At 33.9% G+C, this 20,062-nt stretch overlaps 3 protein-coding genes across 4 annotated transcripts; all 3 read left to right on the top strand.

Annotated features, from left to right (window-relative positions):
• Positions 1 to 2,915: 2,915 nt before the first annotated feature.
• On the top strand, positions 2,916 to 4,338 carry LOC133295283 (transcription factor bHLH30-like). Its single transcript, XM_061494091.1, has 2 exons — positions 2,916 to 3,452; positions 3,554 to 4,338. The coding sequence occupies exons 1-2, from the start codon at positions 3,240 to 3,242 to the stop codon at positions 4,145 to 4,147; spliced, it is 807 nt and encodes a 268-aa protein (XP_061350075.1). The 5' UTR covers positions 2,916 to 3,239; the 3' UTR covers positions 4,148 to 4,338.
• Positions 4,339 to 5,983: 1,645 nt separating this feature from the next.
• Positions 5,984 to 9,205, top strand: LOC133295286 (beta carbonic anhydrase 5, chloroplastic-like). 2 transcript variants are annotated; one of them, XM_061494093.1, is made up of 10 exons: positions 5,984 to 6,101; positions 6,248 to 6,390; positions 6,568 to 6,623; positions 7,285 to 7,437; positions 7,537 to 7,585; positions 7,748 to 7,861; positions 7,971 to 8,024; positions 8,236 to 8,318; positions 8,416 to 8,521; positions 8,724 to 9,205. In XM_061494093.1, the coding sequence occupies exons 1-10, from the start codon at positions 6,023 to 6,025 to the stop codon at positions 8,925 to 8,927; spliced, it is 1,041 nt and encodes a 346-aa protein (XP_061350077.1). In that variant the 5' UTR covers positions 5,984 to 6,022; the 3' UTR covers positions 8,928 to 9,205. The 2 variants fall into 2 exon arrangements, with proteins under 2 accessions (XP_061350077.1, XP_061350078.1); XM_061494094.1 differs by having other exon boundaries at positions 6,568 to 6,637.
• A 701-nt stretch (positions 9,206 to 9,906) lies between these two features.
• On the top strand, positions 9,907 to 17,410 carry LOC133295284 (AP-4 complex subunit mu-like). The gene is made up of 13 exons (XM_061494092.1): positions 9,907 to 10,039; positions 10,989 to 11,083; positions 11,652 to 11,855; positions 12,312 to 12,428; positions 12,527 to 12,655; positions 13,536 to 13,662; positions 14,039 to 14,142; positions 14,258 to 14,362; positions 14,878 to 14,972; positions 16,079 to 16,166; positions 16,286 to 16,346; positions 16,449 to 16,522; positions 17,297 to 17,410. The coding sequence occupies exons 1-13, from the start codon at positions 9,982 to 9,984 to the stop codon at positions 17,393 to 17,395; spliced, it is 1,356 nt and encodes a 451-aa protein (XP_061350076.1). The 5' UTR covers positions 9,907 to 9,981; the 3' UTR covers positions 17,396 to 17,410.
• The last annotated feature ends 2,652 nt before the right edge of the window (positions 17,411 to 20,062 follow it).

Raw genomic sequence — 20,062 nt, 5'->3', positions numbered from 1 at the left:
TAACTCGTACAATAAGGTTTGATGAGATGCAAACTAAAAAATAATATATATATGTCTGCGCAAAGAAGTCATCAATATTATGGAAGAACTTTTCTCTCCCAAACGAAAATATTTAATATGCCAGGACCACCTAATAATTTAGTGCTCCCTCTCACAACACTCATTTTTTCTTTTCCTTTTTACCCTTGTTATTTTTCTTCTTTTCTAATTTTGCTCTTCCATTTACACTAAAAGACAACCTAAAAAATAATAGTCCTAGAGCACGATAAATTCTCTCCTCCCAGACCCTAGTACATCTACATTCGCACACCCCCTAGGGCCTAAGTTTTAACATCGTTGACTTTCGAAAAGTTGTTTAGTGTTATATATGCATTAAATTTTCGATATATTTTTTATTTATAACATAACATGTGTCTTACTTTTTATTAAATTATATTTTCACTTGATTTTAAAATAAATTATTCATCAATAATTTGACAAAATTAAAATAAATATCACATTGTGAATGAAAAATACACTCAACATAACAATAAAGTTATTCTCTTTGGCTTCTCTCATTGCCCCTTCTTTTTTTTTTGTAAACTCTCTCCTTGCCTTTTTATTTATTAATGCAAAGGCAAAGGAGATGGGGGCTCCCCTGAAAGTCGAATGAGCAGTGCAAAGTGGGGTTGATTTAATTCGGGGCAGATTGAATCGAATTGCGAGCCTGGGAGACATGCTCATTGCATTATGGACATGTCAAAATCATAGTATGAATCCAACTCGATTATTTGAGGAAAAAAAAAAAAACACAAAAAATAAATACGTAAATTGGGTTAATTAGTTTCAGATAGATATTATGTCTACTTTTTTTATTCCTATTTCACCTATTTCTCTCCAATTCACATTTTTAATTGAATTTCATATTTTCTCTCTCATCCTATTATTAATTGAGATTATAATGTAATGATATTAAAAAAAAATTAACATGAAAAAATATAAATATAATTTGTTATTTCTAATTATATAATATTAATTAATGCTAACTAAGCAACAGTACGTTGAGCTGAGCAGTTCAGCTGTATCTGGCTATCTGCCTTGTGCCCCCTGCGGGTTGGGTGATACCGTCTGAAGTCTCTTCTGCTCTTGCTTCTGGAGCACTGACACGGGATGTTGATTTTTCCTTCTTCATTGCTACCTTTGATGGGGTCCACCCGACACATTCACATGCACATTTTTCAGATTTATTTATATCAAATAGTAACCCAAAGTGAAACTCTAGAAGGAATGTGGTAAACCAATCGGTGGGGAAGAAAGAAAATGACAGCGCATAACCAATGTCCAATTGTATATTTGTATCCAACTTTATCTATTATGAGATTATCAATTCTCACCTAATTAAGATAAGTCGGCAGAAATTTAATAAGAATATTTATATGCATTATCCTTAGTGAGCTCTTGTATAGGAGAAAAGAGAGTGAGTTATTTAAGACTGTTTTTATATATAATAAGGGGTGAGATCAGAAGAATGATGTGAGTTATTTACGATCGATATATAAAATGCAAAGTGAATATTTCAATATAAAAGCTCCCAAATTGCAGTATGTGCGAATATGATACAATTCTACGAAAATGCATATGGATATCAAATATTAACTGCTTGCAAAACTTAATGTATCTACATTTTTAGGATGGCCAATAGCTTACTCATCATAGACCCATTGTAGTTTAAACCCTTGGTTTAAAATTTAAAAATTGTTAGATCAATAAAACAGTTTTTTTTTTTTTAAAACAAAAGATACATACATAGAGGTAGGTGACGTAAGATAATTAACATATAATGAACTTGTTTACAATTATACTAAGTTACTATATATATATAACTTATGCCCAGTCACAAATAGGGGGGGGGAAAAAAGTTACTAGCTTTTGAGCAGTACCCCGAATGTTTACCATCGAAAAACATGCATGCAGATGTAATACATATATCCATGCATGTATGAATATAAAACCATGCATTTATGCTTTTTACCCCACTCAAGAAAAGTAAAGAGTAACAAGCAAATTATAGAAGCAGTTTTCTTGGCCAGACCAAGGTCAGGACTTGCTGCGCGCCGAGTTCATATTATATTGTAAAATGCTTTTGGTTTTGGAGGATGTCCACGGGATTGGGATATGGAAATAGACCATTGGAACAAAAGGGGTTTCGTGTGAAAGCGATACTCAGAGGAGACGATAGTGTATATACTCTATATAGAGCAACTGATCCGAGAACCAAAAGAAGTTGTCGGGTCAGCATATCACTCACTACCTGTCTCGTTTTGATTCCATCAACAAAGCTGTCGGCGCCGGCCTCAGGAATAAGTCTATTAAGTAACAGTTCTTTAGCCCTTTGAAAATGATTGCATGATGCTCATCCCCTTCTTCCCTTTTTGTACCAAACACCACAATAATTATCTGTCCTCCATATATCACCAACAACAAATGAGCACTGATCACAACTCACTATCCCATTAACACTCACACCCCATTTCCTTATCCTTATCCGTTAGGCCTTCTCACCTCTTTTATTCCTTTTCTATAAAATCCTCAGAGATCACGATTATCAAATTAATGTTTCTTAATTACAAGTCATTACTAAATGGAGCATTTTTTCCCCTACCATATATCTAAAATTAACCACCTAGCCTCAAAACTACAGTCAAATTAATTCCAAAAAGTTAAGACAGATTGAAAAGGCTACAACTTTTGATGGTTCATTGTCTTCAAGTCAAGAAAAAAATAAAAAATAAAAGATGTAAGTCATTTCTGACCAACTCTCTGTCCCCATCTGTAGACACATGTACAGGCACTAATTTATTCCCTGGTCTCTCAGAGGTCCCTTCCTATTCCTTCTTCCATCTAGGGCAACGCTCTCCATCTCCAAAAAAAAAAAGGGTACCATTCTCATCGTATTTGTTGGATCTCATTCTTCCACAACAGTTCAGTGTTTGCTTCATCATTCTTTAATACTCTTGCTTACCTTCTCCGCATACCACAATACTTCGCTTCTTTTTTCTTACTTTATTTTAATTTTAATTTTATGTGGCTCCCATATACGTACTTTCTACCTAGAAAGCTCCGTACATATTCGGACACTAAACCATATAGTCTCACTACATTACATATTATATTACATTTACATACATATCAGTCGTTCTCCTCTTTACAACGTCCTAACCAATCTTCTCTTCACAAAAGAAGAAACAAGAAGAAGGAAGATGCTTCCTTTTCGGAGATTCTATGGGTTCGAGAGCTGGCTGGATCACGAGAGCTCGTTGATCAAGGCAACGGAATTGGACGGTGGAAGATCAAAGACGGAGAGGAAATCAACGGAAGCATGCAAGAGTCATAGGGAAGCTGAGAGGAGACGCAGGCAGCGAATCAACGCCCACCTCTCCACTCTACGCTCTCTTCTCCCTAATTCCGCTAAGGTAAACAAAAACTCGTTAATATTTCTCAATTCTCATTATTTGTTTCCGGTGCATGATTCGAGGGCACAGTGGTAAATTCCAAAGTTTGTGCGGTTTTGCAGTCGGATAAGGCGTCGTTGCTGGCGGAAGTGGTTCAACACGTGAAACGGCTGAGGATTCAGGCCGATGACGTGGCGCGATGTCACGAGGGAGATTCGTCGTCATCCTGCAGCAGCGGCGGCGGCGGCGGCGGCGGGAGAGAAAGCGATTCGGTTCGTTCTGTGGCGGATGCCGAGCCTTGGCCGTTTCCCGGGGAGTCTGATGAGGCGACGCTGAGCTATTGCGACGGTGATGATGGGGAACCGAGGCGGATGAAAGCGACGGTGTGCTGCGAGGACCGGCCCGGTCTGAACCGGGACCTAACTCAGGCAATCCGGTCGGTTCGGGCCAAGGCGGTTCGCGCGGAGATGATGACGGTTGGGGGCCGAACCAAGAGTGTTGTGGTGATACAGTGGCCTGATGGTGGTGGTGGTAATGCAAGAAAGGAAGAAGAAGTTGGAGCGCTGGAACGGGCTTTGAAGGCTGTCATAGATAATCGGGCTTTGGTGGGCTCTGGGATGGGCCCAGTGGTTTTGGGCCAGAAACGGGCTCGGGACAGTTATGATTCGCCTACTAGTGAGGTTGACTGTGCCTTCGTGTCGAGGAATGTCGACTAATTCTAACACGAAACACATAATTAAGTTTTTTTTTTTTTTTTTAGTTGCAAGAAATATGCAGTAGTTAGGGTTTTGGATCAGAAAACATGGCGACATGGAGAACCCCATCTTTAGCTGTAGGTCAGTAGATGTTTCTTCAGTCGATACTAGCTTGCTAATAATGTTCGCAGCGTATGGCTTGTTAATTTTTCTTGTACTAACTCTAAAACTTCTTGGCAATTATTATATGAATATGTAGAAGTGAAGCAAGATCAACGCTTTTAAAATTCAACCGATTATTATTTTTATTTTTATTTTTTTTGGTGAAAATTCAGCCGATTATTGAATCAACAAAAAAATGGTTCATGGTTAACTGATTTAATCATGGTTTAACCATCGCCAAATCCGTGATGATTAGATATTATTTTTAATTATATATTAAGTAATAAGTTACTATAAAATCATAAAAATTAAGTTAAGTAAAATTTTAATTTAGTATGAACTAATGAAATCTTACAAAAAAGAAATACTAAAAGACTAAATGATAATCATCCAACAATATGTTGCATAGCGCATTAGACTCTCACATTGAATACTGCAATATTTAAACATATAAGCATGCAAAAACTAAAAAGAGCCAAGCTAACAACGTGTATAAAAAGTAAGAGGGGAGTAGTCAATCTCTTATCTTTCTTATAAGTGGGCCTCATAACTTGGTATTGATCTATATTTGACTCAGAAAAAATTTTAGTTGAATTAAAATTTTTCAAAGAACTTATTCAACACCATTTTCCTCAGGTTTTTTTAGTTTTAGACTGATTTGTCCAGTTTTTCACTGATTTTTTGTGCCAAATTTTGTTAGCTGAATAGATCGAACACTTAAGCAAGTAGTGTTTTAGGAAACTTTGTACACCTTAAACAATGCTTCTCATATAAATAAAACCTTCGAAGTTTTAATGCGTTAGGGAATTATATAAATTATTACAAAGTCCCTTACCTAATACTTAAGGTTTTGGGTTTACATGGTATCAGAACTTCAGTGATCATAAGATCATGAGTTCGATCCTCGTCGTTCCCACTTGTGGAATTAAATAAAAAAAATGCACAAAAGGTAAATCAAAAATTGGACTTGTGTAATATCCACGCTTTAAGCCTAAAGGGCTTTTGCATGAGGAGGTGTGTTAAAGAATTATATAAATAATTAAAAAAGCCCTCACTTAACATCTTAAAATTTTGAATTGAAGTGATTCTTTACATAATGACAGCAAAGTATTTCATTTTGGATAAAGAAAGTCACATCTTGTGCGGGAAAGATAAAATAAAAAAACACTCTTTCCAATGGGAACATGGGCTAATCATTGAACTAAAATTCTATAATTTAAATAAGCAAAAAATGTGTGTTATTTTAAGAGAGAAAAAAAGATAGATAAAAGAGAAGAAAAAGTTGTGTCATTTTACTTTTTGTGAGAGTAAAAATATATAAATTATGTCATTTAAAAGGATAAACATTTTTTCCTCTAAATAATTAATTGAGGTATTTGAAGTAGTGTTTCATGGTTAGTTAGCAGCCTTATTAATTAAAGAATGGCATTAACAAAAGGAGCAGATAGCATTGCCACCTGCAACATCGACGATTTAAGTCAATAATAGATATATCGTTGATGTTAGGCTGCAATGAAGTCCCACAAAATGGGATAACGACATCTTACGTGTAATAACCGGATAAGTCTGTATAATTGAGTGTCTTATACGTCATCCTTCCAATGCTTTGTCTTTTTGCAATGATCAGCCCCGAGAATCCTGTCATCCCACTACATAAACAATAAATATACACATGTACATTACTTTAATAATTAATAAAGACAAGGATAAATTATCTTTAAGGATAAATATGGCATGCAATGTGATGCAAAGGTAGTTTGTGTTTTGAAGTCAGCAGTTGTTTACAGAAAGGAAGATATGGTGTGGCCAATTCGTAAGTACCACAGTAGTATTGCTATAACTAGCAATTTTCAAATTATGAAGGAAGTGTTGTTGTTGTCTTTTTCCTTTTCTTTTTCTTTTTTTGGTGATATAATTAAATTAATAAATGTAATTAAATTTCTTGCTAACGCATTACAGGGTCCAGAATGAGTTCAATTCTCCGAACAAAGGCATCTTTAGTGGGTTCATACATCCATGGGGATTCATGCTGGTGCTTACCCTTTTCTGGTCCAACCTTCTCCTATGTGGTTTCCTACAGAACAAGGCCTTGGCCAAAATTTGTGAGTTTCTCCATCGTTTTCCTATGTCAAGCTTCTAAGCAAGTGGCTAATTCCCTTTCATGCTATAAGCTGTTAATCAAACATAGTTTTCTCCATAAATTTTTCTTTGATGTTTATTTTAATGTTTGGTTCTGATATTGATTTGTTTCCTTTCCTCTCTTCTTGTTGGGTTTTTAGATGAATCGGGTAAAAACGGATGGTTCCCGTGTAGCAGCATCGTTGCCTTCATTCAAGTAAGTTGGAGTTGGTGAGGACTTAATTTTATCCGTAAATTTTGTTCAAACTACTGGGTTTCTCTTTGTGGGCTGCTACTTCTTGTGGAAAGGCTTGTTCTTCTTTCCTGCTATTACTTAAGTTAACTACAATAAATTTTGTGGTCGGATAATTTTCATCTTCGGTATGTTGGTTGGAAATTTTGCCTCTTGTATGGCTCTTCACTTGGAACAAATTCGTTGTACAAAAAACTATATAATTTGAATTCTTTGCTTGAAGATAAATACCCCTATAAATTTGCTTTTCACTAGAAAAGTTTCATGCATAACAAGACTATGTCTTTCTGATTGATGATGAATCGGTCATTTTTACCTCAGTTGTTTCTTTGTGACGTGGACATAAATTCCATGCTGATTTAGATTGATGCCATACCATATAAAAGCTTGCAAAGATTATCTTCGTTCTTTTCAGTCCATAAAACAGGGAATTTATGTACCAGAAAAAAAAAAAAAAAAAAAACGTTTAGATTGCTTTTAAATCAAACGTTGCTTTCTCTTAATATACTGATAATTAAACTATGATTGTTTACACTTTTCTTTGACCAGTCTGTGCCAAATTGTGAATTTGGATTTAAAAGCAACGTTTGATTACAATTATGCCATTTGTTTTCATCAACCGTAGGGAAAAACAACCAGAGGTTCCAAATAATTGTCTCAGACTCGGTGGAGAAAATGAAGGTCTTGATATAGGGAATATGACTGAAACTGATGGTGACCAGAATTTATTTGGTTTGATGAAAAAGAGGTTTCTGGGTTTCAAGAAACAAAAATATATGTAAGAGTTGGGTCGCACATTTTTTCCTGTTTCAGCTTTGCAAAAATGTGTCACTTGTTGCTAGCCTAGTATCTTATAAGCTATATTTCTTTTAGACAGAAAAGAGTTGGAGCATTTTCAAGCTCTTGCTGAAGCTCAATCTCCGAAGGTGATAACAAACAGATTTACAAAGTCCATTTAATTTTTTTGTTACTGAACTATTCCTTCTTTTTTCATGAATACTCTCCACAGCATTACCTTTTAGCTCAATTTCTTGGGTTCCTGTATGTTGTACTGCTCCATTGGTCTTGACTGATAAATCCAAGTACAGTTTATGGTAATTGCTTGTGCAGACTCTAGGGTATGCCCCTCTAACATATTAGGATTCCAACCTGGTGAGGCCTTTATGATACGTAACATTGCCAATCTTGTACCAGTGATGAAGGTATTTGCATAATTGCTTCTGATTATTTTTGCCTATTCAATTAACGGGACATTCAAACTATATTTAATTGTTATTCCTCTCATCATTTTTTTCTTCTGTTGGAGAGCAGAATGGACCATCAGAGTGTAATGCTGCTCTTGAGTTTGCGGTAACTATTCTTCAGGTACGCGCTTATTCATGAGAATTTTATTGAGGAGATGGTACTGCAAATTTCTTTGTTATGACAAGGGTGGTAGGAAGAACCAGGAAAATAGAGAAGCTGCTAGGGACTACAAAAATAACTTTGCTGTTTTTGTCTTGTGTTTGAGTGTGTATGCTGTAGTAGGTTATGCCCTATACAACTGCATAATTAAAATGGTTGCTGAAATTTTTAGGTTGAGAACATATTAATCATTGGTCATAGCCGCTGTGCTGGAATTGAAACTCTGATGAGCATGCAGGAAGATGTAGAATCAAGGTATGTAGTGCAAACTACTGCAGCTCAAAGTATAGTATTTCACCAATAAAATTGTTGTTATTGCTCTAGTTCTCATTAGAACTCATTCATCCTTCAGAAACTTCATTAACAAGTGGGTTGCTAATGGGAAAGTTGCCAAATTGAGCACAAAAGCTACCACAGCTCATCTTTGCTTTAGTCAGCAATGCAAATTCTGTGAGAAGGTATCCATCATATTTCTTTATACTCTGCAAAATTATGTCAACCTGCCATTAAGAACTCTTAGGAAGACTTCAATCCACTGATAATACTGTTAAAACGTAATCAAATGTACTTAAAATAGTTATGTGCCCCTCACAGGTAAATTCTTGGTAGTCTTATCATTTTGGAAGGCAATTAAAGTGATGTTCATTTAATTTGCTACAGGAATCTGTTAACCAATCATTATTGAACTTGCTCAGTTATCCTTGGATAGAAGATAGAGTGAGAAGAGAGTTGCTTTCTCTTCATGGAGGATACTATAATTTTTCCAATTGCTCGTTTGAGAAATGGACACTTGATTTTAAAGAATGCAGTATTAAAGAAGGTGGAGGCACTTATGCTCTCAAAGAACAAGAATTCTGGTGCTGATTCTGCTGCTTCACCAGCAGGCTTGACACCTGCCATTCATGGGGCTGAAGTCAATTGGTGGCGTATCAATCAATAAAACTTATGTTAAATGCTAGTCTCTGCCTGTAAATGAATTAAAGGAATGAATTATGCTGAATACCGTGTCAACTTTGTCATGATTGTAATAGTCAAATGTTTTTTGGTTGAATTAAAAAAAAAAAATCAGCTAAAACCAGTGTTAGACCAATTCTTTGATCATTTGATATTTTTTTATTATGTAGACCAAATACCTAACTGATCCACGATCGAATCGAGTATTCCAATTTGGTTTTCATAACAATACTTTCGCTCATTATCTCTACTTTATCTATGCAATCTAAACTGTTAATACTTTGTAGCGATAATTGTCCACCTACATTAATAAAAGAATGTAAATTTAATGTATAGTTAGCCAAACATTTAATATTCTAAGACACATTATTTAAAAGTTAAAATTTTATTATAGTAATTGTATAATATTTTTTTAATAATTTGTAAATAAGTAATTCGATAAAATGATAACATAAAGAAATTTACATCAAAATAAAATTCTCAATGAAAAAGGCTTAAATTGATAGAATTATACAAATTTTAGAAATAATTTGTGTCTTCTTATTGTTATAATTTTCAAGAAAACAATAATTCCATTCAACCGTGCTGTCCCATCATTGACATTCCCAAATATCCTCACCAAAAAATATAAATTTCCATTTCTGTACAACTTAGAAAACTTAACTAAGTTTAGGGAGAAAATTCTTTGACAACAATTTTTTTCAAAAATATTTTTTACCGATGAACAATATGATTAATAGAACAAAATAATTATAGATATACGCATAAAATTATAATATAATTACAATTATTTGTACCAAAAAAATAATTATGATGCACAAAAAAAAGTCCAATAGTATTGAACGAATTCAAATATTACAAATATATATATTCAGTCGTTAATTGCAACGAAGATTGTTCAGTTCTTAGAAAGTAGCCATAACAAAGGAAGCAGCTGCAGGAGGTGCGTGCATCGAGCGGAACCATGATCTCGCAGTTCTTCGTCCTATCACAGCGTGGCGATAACATCGTTTTCCGAGACTGTGAGCTCTCTCTCTCTCTCTCTCTCTCTCTCTCTTAACCATACTTTTCTATTGCGACTTTTGTTTCCTCTGCGTTTGGATCTGATGCTATATGTTTGATCTAATTTTTCGATGGATTAATCTTCAGCTAGAGTGTTTTAGTTTAGCTTTCTGTTCAGCGAGAATATCGCTAACTCAATGTTCAGTAATTCAAGTTTACGGTTCCAGATCTTACTTGAATCACATCTTAATCGCGTGCTAATTACTAATTAATTCCCTGGGAAAATTAAGAAACGTGAATTTCGTGTTGCTAATTTCTTTTTATTGTATGAGTACTGATATGTTGATGAGATATATACACCTTTAAATTTTGTTGCACGAGCTTAAGCACATTGGAATACATCTATATTAGTTAAAACTTAAAATTTGGAACCTGTTTGTGGATATGGATTTCAAGAGAAGACTACGATTTGGACTGATAATTGGTGAGATCTGTATTGGATGCTGGCCTATAACACACTCTGAAAATGTTTTTTTATATGCTCATTAAATTTACTGTAAGTTTCTGAAAATTTGGGAGCATTGCACTATTGCTGCCAATGGAGTTTCTTTAACCAAAGTTCAAAATCTTGTTGGTGCTTCTGGTTTTACCTCGTCTCTTTTTTCAGTTTCCTCACGGTGTTTTACCAATTTTGTTTAGCTGCTTGTAATTTCAGATTTCGTAGGTCAAGCTAATTGAACCTTAAAATATTAAGTTATGCTGCTGAATGGAATGCTAACATATGGCTTCTTCTAAATCGGAAGTGTTTTTGAGAAGATTGAATGGAGTAGAGTGAACAACATTATCACTAGAAATCCGTAATTGTACGGGAGTCCTTATATTAACTAATATTTTTAACCTATCCTAATGCTTGGAACTTTAACTGTCAAACTCTCAGTGCCTATTGCTACTCATTTGTCTTGATTGCAGACCGTGGTGAGGTGCAGAAGGGAAGTGCAGAGATATTTTTTCGCAAAGTAAAGTTTTGGGAAGATGGGGAGTCGGCAGAGGCACCACCTGTCTTTGTAGGTATTATCTTTCTGAATCAGGCAGAGTATATTTTAATGTGCTTTAGCCTTGAAATGAGTATGTAACACAACTAATAATTGCATATTCTTGTTTTCCCTGGATTAGTTTTCTCTCTATCAAATAATGTTGTTATTTTCATTGGGACATCAACCACCTTAGAATATCCACAGTCCCACAACTTTGCTTTGCATGATACAATTGAAAAGGTTGAAATTTTAAGAATGCCAATGTAAAAAGGAGGGAGAAGAGAGATCATGTCTGTTGTTACTTGGTAAATGAATGACCATTGATGCTAATTATTGCTATGTCCCACCTTCAATTTACTGAACTTACGCAGAATTTTTAGATCAATTCTCCATTATTGGTACTTGTTATTTCCATCTGCTTATGATTTTGGTAGTAATATGTCAAATATAAAATATCCTGAAAATAAAAAATGTGTGTTTAGATCTTATAAAATGATTTTTATTGAAGCTTTGAATGTCTGTTCATGTTATGTCATTTGCATCTCTTCTCGAAGAATATGATGATTTCTTTTGTGTTATGTTGTTTGTTTGTTGACAGAATGTGGATGGTGTAAATTACTTTCATGTGAAAGTTGTTGGCTTATTGTTCGTTGCAACTACAAGGGTTAATACATCACCTTCCTTTGTCTTGGAGCTTTTACAAAGAATTGCTCGTGTTATTAAAGATTACCTTGGGATTCTCAATGAAGACTCTTTGAGAAAAAACTTTGTGCTTGTGTACGAGTTACTTGATGAAGTTATTGTGAGCTTTCCTCTCATACTCCATTTGGTTCTTTACTTCTTTAAAACCTAATTTATGTATTATGTTTCTCACCTGTAATACTTCCTCATTGAATTTAATCATCACTTTATCCTGGCTGTTTCCCCCTTCTTCTTTTTTGGGTATCTAATCTTCACACTTGAGGCTCATTTTCTTCACTATTGAGTCTTGCTATCAATAAGAAGTAATTCTTTGGAAAGTTAGTAATTGTAGCGTCCTATAGATATGGTGGAGTACAAAAGAAAGTACAAACCACTCTAAATTTCTGATAGATGCTGTATCTGGTTTTTTCTTTTTTCTTTTTAAAGAATGGAAAATTTCTATTCGCAAATTATTCTTTTTATGTTTTACTCCTGCTTTAACCTGAGATTTATAGTCAATCAGTTATGTTTCCAAGAATCTTATATATGAGGGACTTGATGACATTATTTGAGCCAGGATTTTGGTTATGTGCAAACAACATCAACTGAATTGTTGAAGTCCTATGTTTTCAATGAACCAATTGTAATTGATGCTGCACATCTGTCACCTCTTGGACCTGCTGCAATTTTTGCGGTATGATGTTTAATATGTTTTACATCAGGCAATTATTAGTTGTGTAATTATCACTTGCACATTTGATATTATTAATTCTTAATTTTGGTTGCATGCAGCAAGGGACAAAGAGAATGCCAGGGATAGCTGTCACAAAATCTGTTGTTGCCACAGAGCCCGGGGGTAGAAGGAGGGAGGAAATCTTTGTAGATATAATTGAGAAAATCAGCATCACTTTTAGCTCTAGTGTGAGTTCATACATGATACATCTTATATGACTCTAAATTTCATAATATTTTCCATTATTTATTCATTTGTCCTGTATCATTAAGTAAAGAAGATTTGTTTATGGTTTTCAGGATGTTAACTGACCAAAAAAATTATGAATTTAGGGCCTGGATATCAGAGATCAGATTCGAGTCTTGATTCATGAGTACTTGAAAGTTATTTAATCTAAGTAAAGAACCATCAACTTCAATTAAAAATCCATTTACTGGCTTTTCACTTCTTAAACGCAGAATGGAAAGGCTTAACTCCTTTAATGAAACATAATGAGTCAATTTTGGATGAATTTTTTTATGATGCATTATAGTAGACCAGCGATACTTTATGGTACAGAACGTAAGGTGGTAAAGTTCACACAAGATAATAAAACTAAGTGTTGCAAAATGAAAATGTTTGTGGTGGATGAGTGGATATACAAGATAAGATGATGTCAAGAATGAATGTGTCATAAAGAAAGTAAAAGTAGCACCTGTTGAGGAATGTATGACAGAATCATGCCTAAAGATTCTGGTTTGGCCACATGAGGAGAAGACCAAGAGAAGCCCTAGTAAGAAGAATTGATTAGATGGAGGATAACCCAATAAATAGGGACAGAGGAAGGCCAAAGAAAAAAGGCATTAAAGAAGACCTAGATCTAAAGGCCTTTCTAAAAACTTGGTTTTTGACAAAATGGCATTGTTTAATGTATGTAGCTGACTCAATCTAGTAGGAAAAGGCTTTTGTTGTTGTTGATTTGTGTTACCTAGTGTGATAAGGCTTTGTTATTATTGGTTGTATTTTCAATGGTTTACTTGTTATATGTTCTGTTTATCATTCTTAGTATTCTTAATGTGTTTTGATCAGGGATATATACTGACTTCCGAGATTGATGGCACCATACAAATGAAGAGCTATCTTACTGGCAATCCTGAAATTCGAGTAGCTCTTAATGAAGACCTTGCCATAGGAAGAGGCCAGGGACCAGTTTACGGTATCTTTTTTCAATTTTGGTGGTTTTTCATTTCTGGTTCTCTCCTCCTTCACAATTGAACATTCATGCTTAGGATTTCATTCTTCTAGATTTTGGGCTGTGGAAGCCATATTTTTATCTCATGGATTTTGGTTAACTAATATTTCATTTGATATGATGATCACCAATTTTGCGTGTTTGTTGGTGCTTTTGCAGTGGACCTGTCTCTGACTTAACTTAGGGGGCATTATGTTAATTTCTTCAACTGTTCATTATTATTGCTTTTGTATCTGTTACCATAGATTTCTCACTGATTCAAATATAAACAATTGTTTCATGTGGTCTTCCAAAATTTGTAATTATTTTGGTAACTTATTTTGAAATGTTTCTGAAGCAGGTTATAAGAGTTCATCTGGCTCAGGAGTTGTGATATTAGATGACTGTAATTTCCATGAATCTGTTCGTCTTGATAGTTTTGATATGGATAGAACTCTATCCCTGGTGAGTACGAAATAGTATTGAAGATAATATAATTTTCAGAATATAGAAGTACTTTGTTGGCTTGCTTCCTTTTGATTCTTCGATTTGATGGTTGTCTCATGCTGCCAATTTTCAGATACCACCAGATGGTGAATTTCCGGTCATGAACTACCGTATGACCCAGGAATTTAGGCCTCCTTTTCGTATTAATGCTTTGATTGAAGAAGCAGGGTTGCATAAGGTGATGCCTACTTTTCATTATTTATTTTATTTTTCTTCATATGCTTTATCTTTTGGTTAACAACCCTTTAAGATGCAGTTGTGTTTTCTTGAACAATACAATGGTAGTTGAGGAATAATATTGTCATAATTCTATATGTCCCTTTTAAAAATTCTTTTTGCACCATTGTAACATTCGTCTCAAAATTGGAATAGTGTGTCAAAGTACTAAGATGTTTTAGAATATATCAAATTGGAATAATGTGTCAGATTACGAAGATGTGTTAGAATGTATCAAATTGAATAATGTGTCAAGTTATGAAGATGTTGTATCAAAATTTTCTCTCTCTCTCTCTCTCTCTTATGCAGAGATCCCTATACCCATATCCCTTTCATTGTAACAAAAAAAATTATGAAGATACAATTTTCCATTGTTAAATATTTTAGTGTATTGTCAATTTAAGCCGTTCTATATCAAATCTTATAGTCATTTGTCTTTCCTTGGACTCACTAACACTAATGAAATTGATATTGCAGGCAGAAGTAATCATTAAAGTAAGTGCTGAGTTTGCCTCAAGTGTAACAGCAAACACTATCAAAGTGCAGATGCCACTACCAAAATATACCACCAGGTGTTATTCTATACTTCGCTACATCATTCAATAAATGACCGAAAGTATCTTTGACATGGATTTTCTATTAATTGGATCTTTGACAGAACTTGTTCATGCATCCAAAAATTGAAGTCTTTGAAATCTTGGCCTTGGTTTTGTCTTACTAAAGTACACCTAATAGGTTTTGCATAGGAGTAGAGCTAGGTTTAGAACTCTGGAAGGGATTGTTGATTGATTTTAAGAAAACAATATTTAGGGGGAACTAATTATATAGTCTAATTATTTAAAAATAAATTTTAACAGGTGCCCCTTAGGGCAACATGGTTGTATTTCACCAATGCTTATGCTGAAAGAAATTTGAACAGAGACTTTTAACTGTCAATAAATGTGTATGACTAGACTCTTGAGATATTATCGAATCATTTGTTAAATCACTTGTTTGTGATCATTGGCACAGTGATGTATTTCACACCATTTAATTATATAAAGTCTGAACATGTGTAGACAGTGTGATTCGAAAAAAGATTTCAATGGACCTTTATGTCAATATTGAAAGAATTTGAGACTTCAATTGTGTCAACTGTCAAAAGACCAACTCTTAAGTTTAAGCTGTAATAGTGAAGGTCCATAAATAGTTTTTATATATAATATACCCACTCACGCAAGATCTCTTTGAGCTTAAAGTTCACTTTGCACAACCCGCTTTACCTTAAGCTAAAGGTCAACTTTTATTTGAAGAATCGAGATAGCAAGGATCGAACTCTTAACCACTTAATCATTGAGACTCTGATACCATATCAAGGACTAACTCTCCTTAAAGTTTAAACTATTAAGTGAAATCTCATGAATAGTTTCATATCTAACGCTTTGCGTTGCATATGGTAGAATCTAACAAAGCAATGAATAAATGTCAAAAGAATGTCATCAGGTAGTTTGTGGAGCACTTTCTATAACTTTACTGTAAAGGTTAGCATATCACGCTTCTTGCTCATTTGTCCTATGGATAAATTCCAATACGGGAACCTAGGAAAATGACATTCCTTATATATGAAAATATGCATACAAGTTATTAATGATGGCTGGTATATAGTTGCTGATGCAAGTTGTTATATGGAATTGTCCAGAGTTAGTTTTGAGCTGGAACCTGGAGCTGTTGGACAAACAAGTGATTTTAAGGAAGCAAATAAGAGGCTAGAATGGAATTTAAAGAAGGTATTATTTGTTATCATTTCTCAAGCCTTTTTTTTTGGGTGTCATTACTGTCATAAGGTGTCCTCTGGTCATTATTATTTTTCTGGAGAAAAAGGTCACTGATAAGTGCAACGAAACAGATTATTGGGGGATCTGAGCATACTTTACGTGCGAAGCTAACCTTTTCTCAGGAATCACACGGTATTTATCCTTATAGCTAGTGCATGCACAGGATGGATAGTTTGTTTTTTCTTTGGTTGAATGCTTAATATATCATATTTGTGCAAATTTATTTCTTAACAGGTATTATAACTAAAGAATCTGGACCTGTAAGCATGACATTTACTATACCAATGTATAATGCATCCCGGCTTCAGGTAAACTGATCATGACTACTTGCTGACTTTCTTTTCTAGTTTTGATTTGACCAAAAATCTTTCCTCTATCAAAGGTGTCCTATCAAACTTTTGCTACCCCTACAAGATTGATTTGATTATGTTCATTCCGAGATCTCCTTAAAACTGTTTGTATTTAACATTAGCTCATATTAGATGTGCCATTGTATTTCTTGTTCTCTATTTTATCATGTGGTTTGTATTTTCCGCGTTTGAGCAGTCTTGTTTCAAACTTGGTTATGCTGGTAGTCTTGTCAGTCATCCCTGAATATGGGGGTGGGATTTTAACGTTTGGTAGTCTTGGTTATGCTGGTAGTCTTGTCAGTCTTGCCATTGTATTTAACGTTTGGTAGAGGGATTTTATTTTTTTGCCTGGGAAAGTGGGGGTGGGATTTAAATAGATGATAATTAAATAATCAATGTGAATGTCATTTCATTTTTATGGACTGCCAGCTGTACTACCCCTACTTTTATGCAACCTCGTTTTTTCTGTTTCTAAATCAAGCTGGAGAAACATACCATTCCAAGTTTTGGACCAGTTAAATTAGGAATTCTGCTAATGTCAAATGTTCGATATTTCTTTAAATTATTTGAGAAATCAAATTTATGGGTGCCAAAAGGCATTTGCTAAAGCAGAACATGAAAAAAACTTTGCCATCTACATATTGAGCATTGCATAACCAAAGTCTAGCAAATAAAGAAAGATTCAATTGAACTTGCCAAATGCTGAATACATTTAACATTTTCCAAGTGCAGGTAAAATATTTGCAGATAGGAAAGAAATCTGGAACGCATGAGCCATATCGGTGGGTTAGATATGTTACACAGGCAAATTCCTACGTTGCTCGTATATGATGCAGATAACACCGCCCCCCCCCCCCCCCCCCCTCCCTCTTTCCTTTTTTCTCTCCCGCTCTGTTATCCTTTCTTTTATTTTTATTTACTTTATTCTTTATTTGTAAATTTCATTATAAGCCAGAGATAGACGACGTTATGTACTAAAAAGAAAGAAAGAGAGAAAGATAGACGACGTTATTTTTTTTGCTTTACCATTCATTTGCATACACCAACTTGTCTTACAACCTTGGAATTGCATCATTTTTTCTTTCCCATTTTCCCATCCCATACACGGATCACTCGGTCCTGTTATAGATATTTTATTTTAAACATTTCGAAATGTCTATGCAGAGATGTCTTTGTGGAAAAATATAGTTATAACCGTTTGTCAAGATCTATGTATATCTCGTGTATTGCTGAAGAAGGGAGGGGGCTGGGTGAGGAATAAGAGGCCGGGATCATAAGCGACCAAATTTAGCGAAGTTACGAATCAACTTATGTCTTGAAAATATATAATCTACTGGCACCTCCCACCCATTCAGAAAAAAAGATCTCAAAGGTTGTTGTTCACTTGGTCTATGCGTGAGTGAACCAAAAATTAACCGCGTAACCTAGGTGCAAAGAGTTAGCTTATTTTGTACTAAGTTTTTCACCCAAAAGTTACCTCTGGAGCATTTTGGTTAATGGTTATAAGCAATGAAACAATATAAACTAATCCAATGTAACTTACAAAAGCTTTGGTGTAATCCCTAGTTGACGTTGGTTAAGACTTCTGGACCATTTGTTCCTGTTCATTGGGCTGTTGGATGCTGGTGTTCATTGACTTAATATCCCCAGGGCGTAAGATTAGCAAATATTAAAATTAAAAATCATCTATTATAAACGACCGAGTTATTATTCATGATATTCGGACTCCACTTAGTTTCATCTAGGGGTGTGCAAAAAAACTGGTTCACTTGTCCAGCTCTTGATCCGATCTTGACTTGACTCATAAATACCCATATTTCTCGAACTGGTTTAAATAATGACCCACTTTTATTTGGGTCAGTTTTAGACCTGACTTGTTTTAATATTAACTCATTGTCCCAAAACTTGATTCATACTCATTATGTGAAAAAAAAAATAAAAAATCACAATTACATTAAAAGAAAAGTTTTAACGTAAAACAATTACGTCAAAATTTTTTACGAAAAAAATTTCCATAAAAAATTTTCGCAAAAATTTCTGACAAAAAATATTTTCATCAAAATTTGTGACTAAAAAAATTTCTGTAAAAAAATTTGACAGGAATATTTTTTTTGTCAAATTTTTTTACGGAATCTAAATTTTTCGTTAAAATATTTCACAAGCAAATATATTTATCAAAAATTTCGACGAAACTCATTTCCATCGAAATTTTTTGAGGGAAAAAAATTTCATCAAAATTCTTTACAGATTCCAAATTTCGGCGAAAGTTGTTGACGGAAAAATATTTATTAAACTTTTTGACAAAAAAAATTTCGTCGAAATTTTTAGCGAAACATATTTCTATCGAAAATTTTCGACCAAATATTTTCGTCAAGTTTTTTGATAAAAAATATTTCCATCAAAATTTTTTACGAAACACATTTCTGTAAAAAAATTTCGTAAAATTTTTTGACAAAAATATTTCGATAAAAAAATTTGATGGAAAAAATATTCTGTCAAAATTCTTTAGAGAATTTAAATTTCGTCGAAAGTTTCGAATGAAAAATTTCCTTCAAAACAATTTCCATCAAAAATTTCGACGAAACACATTTCCATAAAAAAAAATTGACGGAAAAAAATTTCTTCAAAATTCTTTACAGATTTCAAATTTCGGCGAAAGTTTTTGACGAAAAATTTTTTCTTAAACTTTTTGACAAAAAAAAAATTTCGTAGCAATTTTTAGCGTAACACATTTCCATCGAAAATTTTCATCTAAATATTTTCATCAAGTTTTTTAATAAAAAATATTTCCATCAAAATTTTCAACGAAATACATTTTTGTAAAAAAATTTCATACAAATTTTTAACAAAAAATATTTTGATAAAAAATTTTGACGGAAAAAATATTCTGTCAAAATTCTTTAGAGAATCTAAATTTCGTCGAAAGTTTCGAATGAAACATTTCTCTTGAAACAATTTCCGTCGAAATTTTCGTCACAACACATTCCCATCGAAATTTTGAACGAAAAACATTCCGTCAAAATTTTTGGCAGAATTCTTTTTTCGTTTAAAACATTTGATGGAACAAATCATTTTCGTCTAAACTGTTGACGGAAAGTAAATTTCGATAGAAAATTTATTTTTGTAAAAATTTTCATTAGAGAAAAAATTTTGTCCCTTTTCGACAAAAAGTATTCAGACGAAAAAATAATTTTTGACGAAATTTTTCGTCTTTTGCAACGTAGAAATTTCAACGAAATTTTGTGAGGAAACCAAGTCAAAAACAGGTTAGGTCAGATGTGACCCAGTTCAGAAATTAAGTCAGACCCACTTCAAAAATCAAGTCAGGTCAGATCCGACCCGGTTCTGAACTAGTTCAACAAAATCCAAACCAAGTCAAACCTGATTTGGATCAAATTAAAGCGGGTCTGGTCAAAATACCTAACCTATAAAAACCAAGTTGGATCGAGTCGGACAAAAATCTGACCTGACCTGACCCATGCACAACCCTAGTTTCAT

This window comes from Gastrolobium bilobum, unplaced genomic scaffold, assembly GCF_033153095.1.
Source record: "Gastrolobium bilobum isolate Gb01-03AN ecotype WA unplaced genomic scaffold, APGP_CSIRO_Gbil_v1 utg53647, whole genome shotgun sequence".
Lineage (NCBI taxonomy): Eukaryota > Viridiplantae > Streptophyta > Magnoliopsida > Fabales > Fabaceae > Gastrolobium > Gastrolobium bilobum.
Note: the sequence above shows the minus strand (reverse complement) of the source record. Positions and strands in the feature narration are given on the sequence as shown.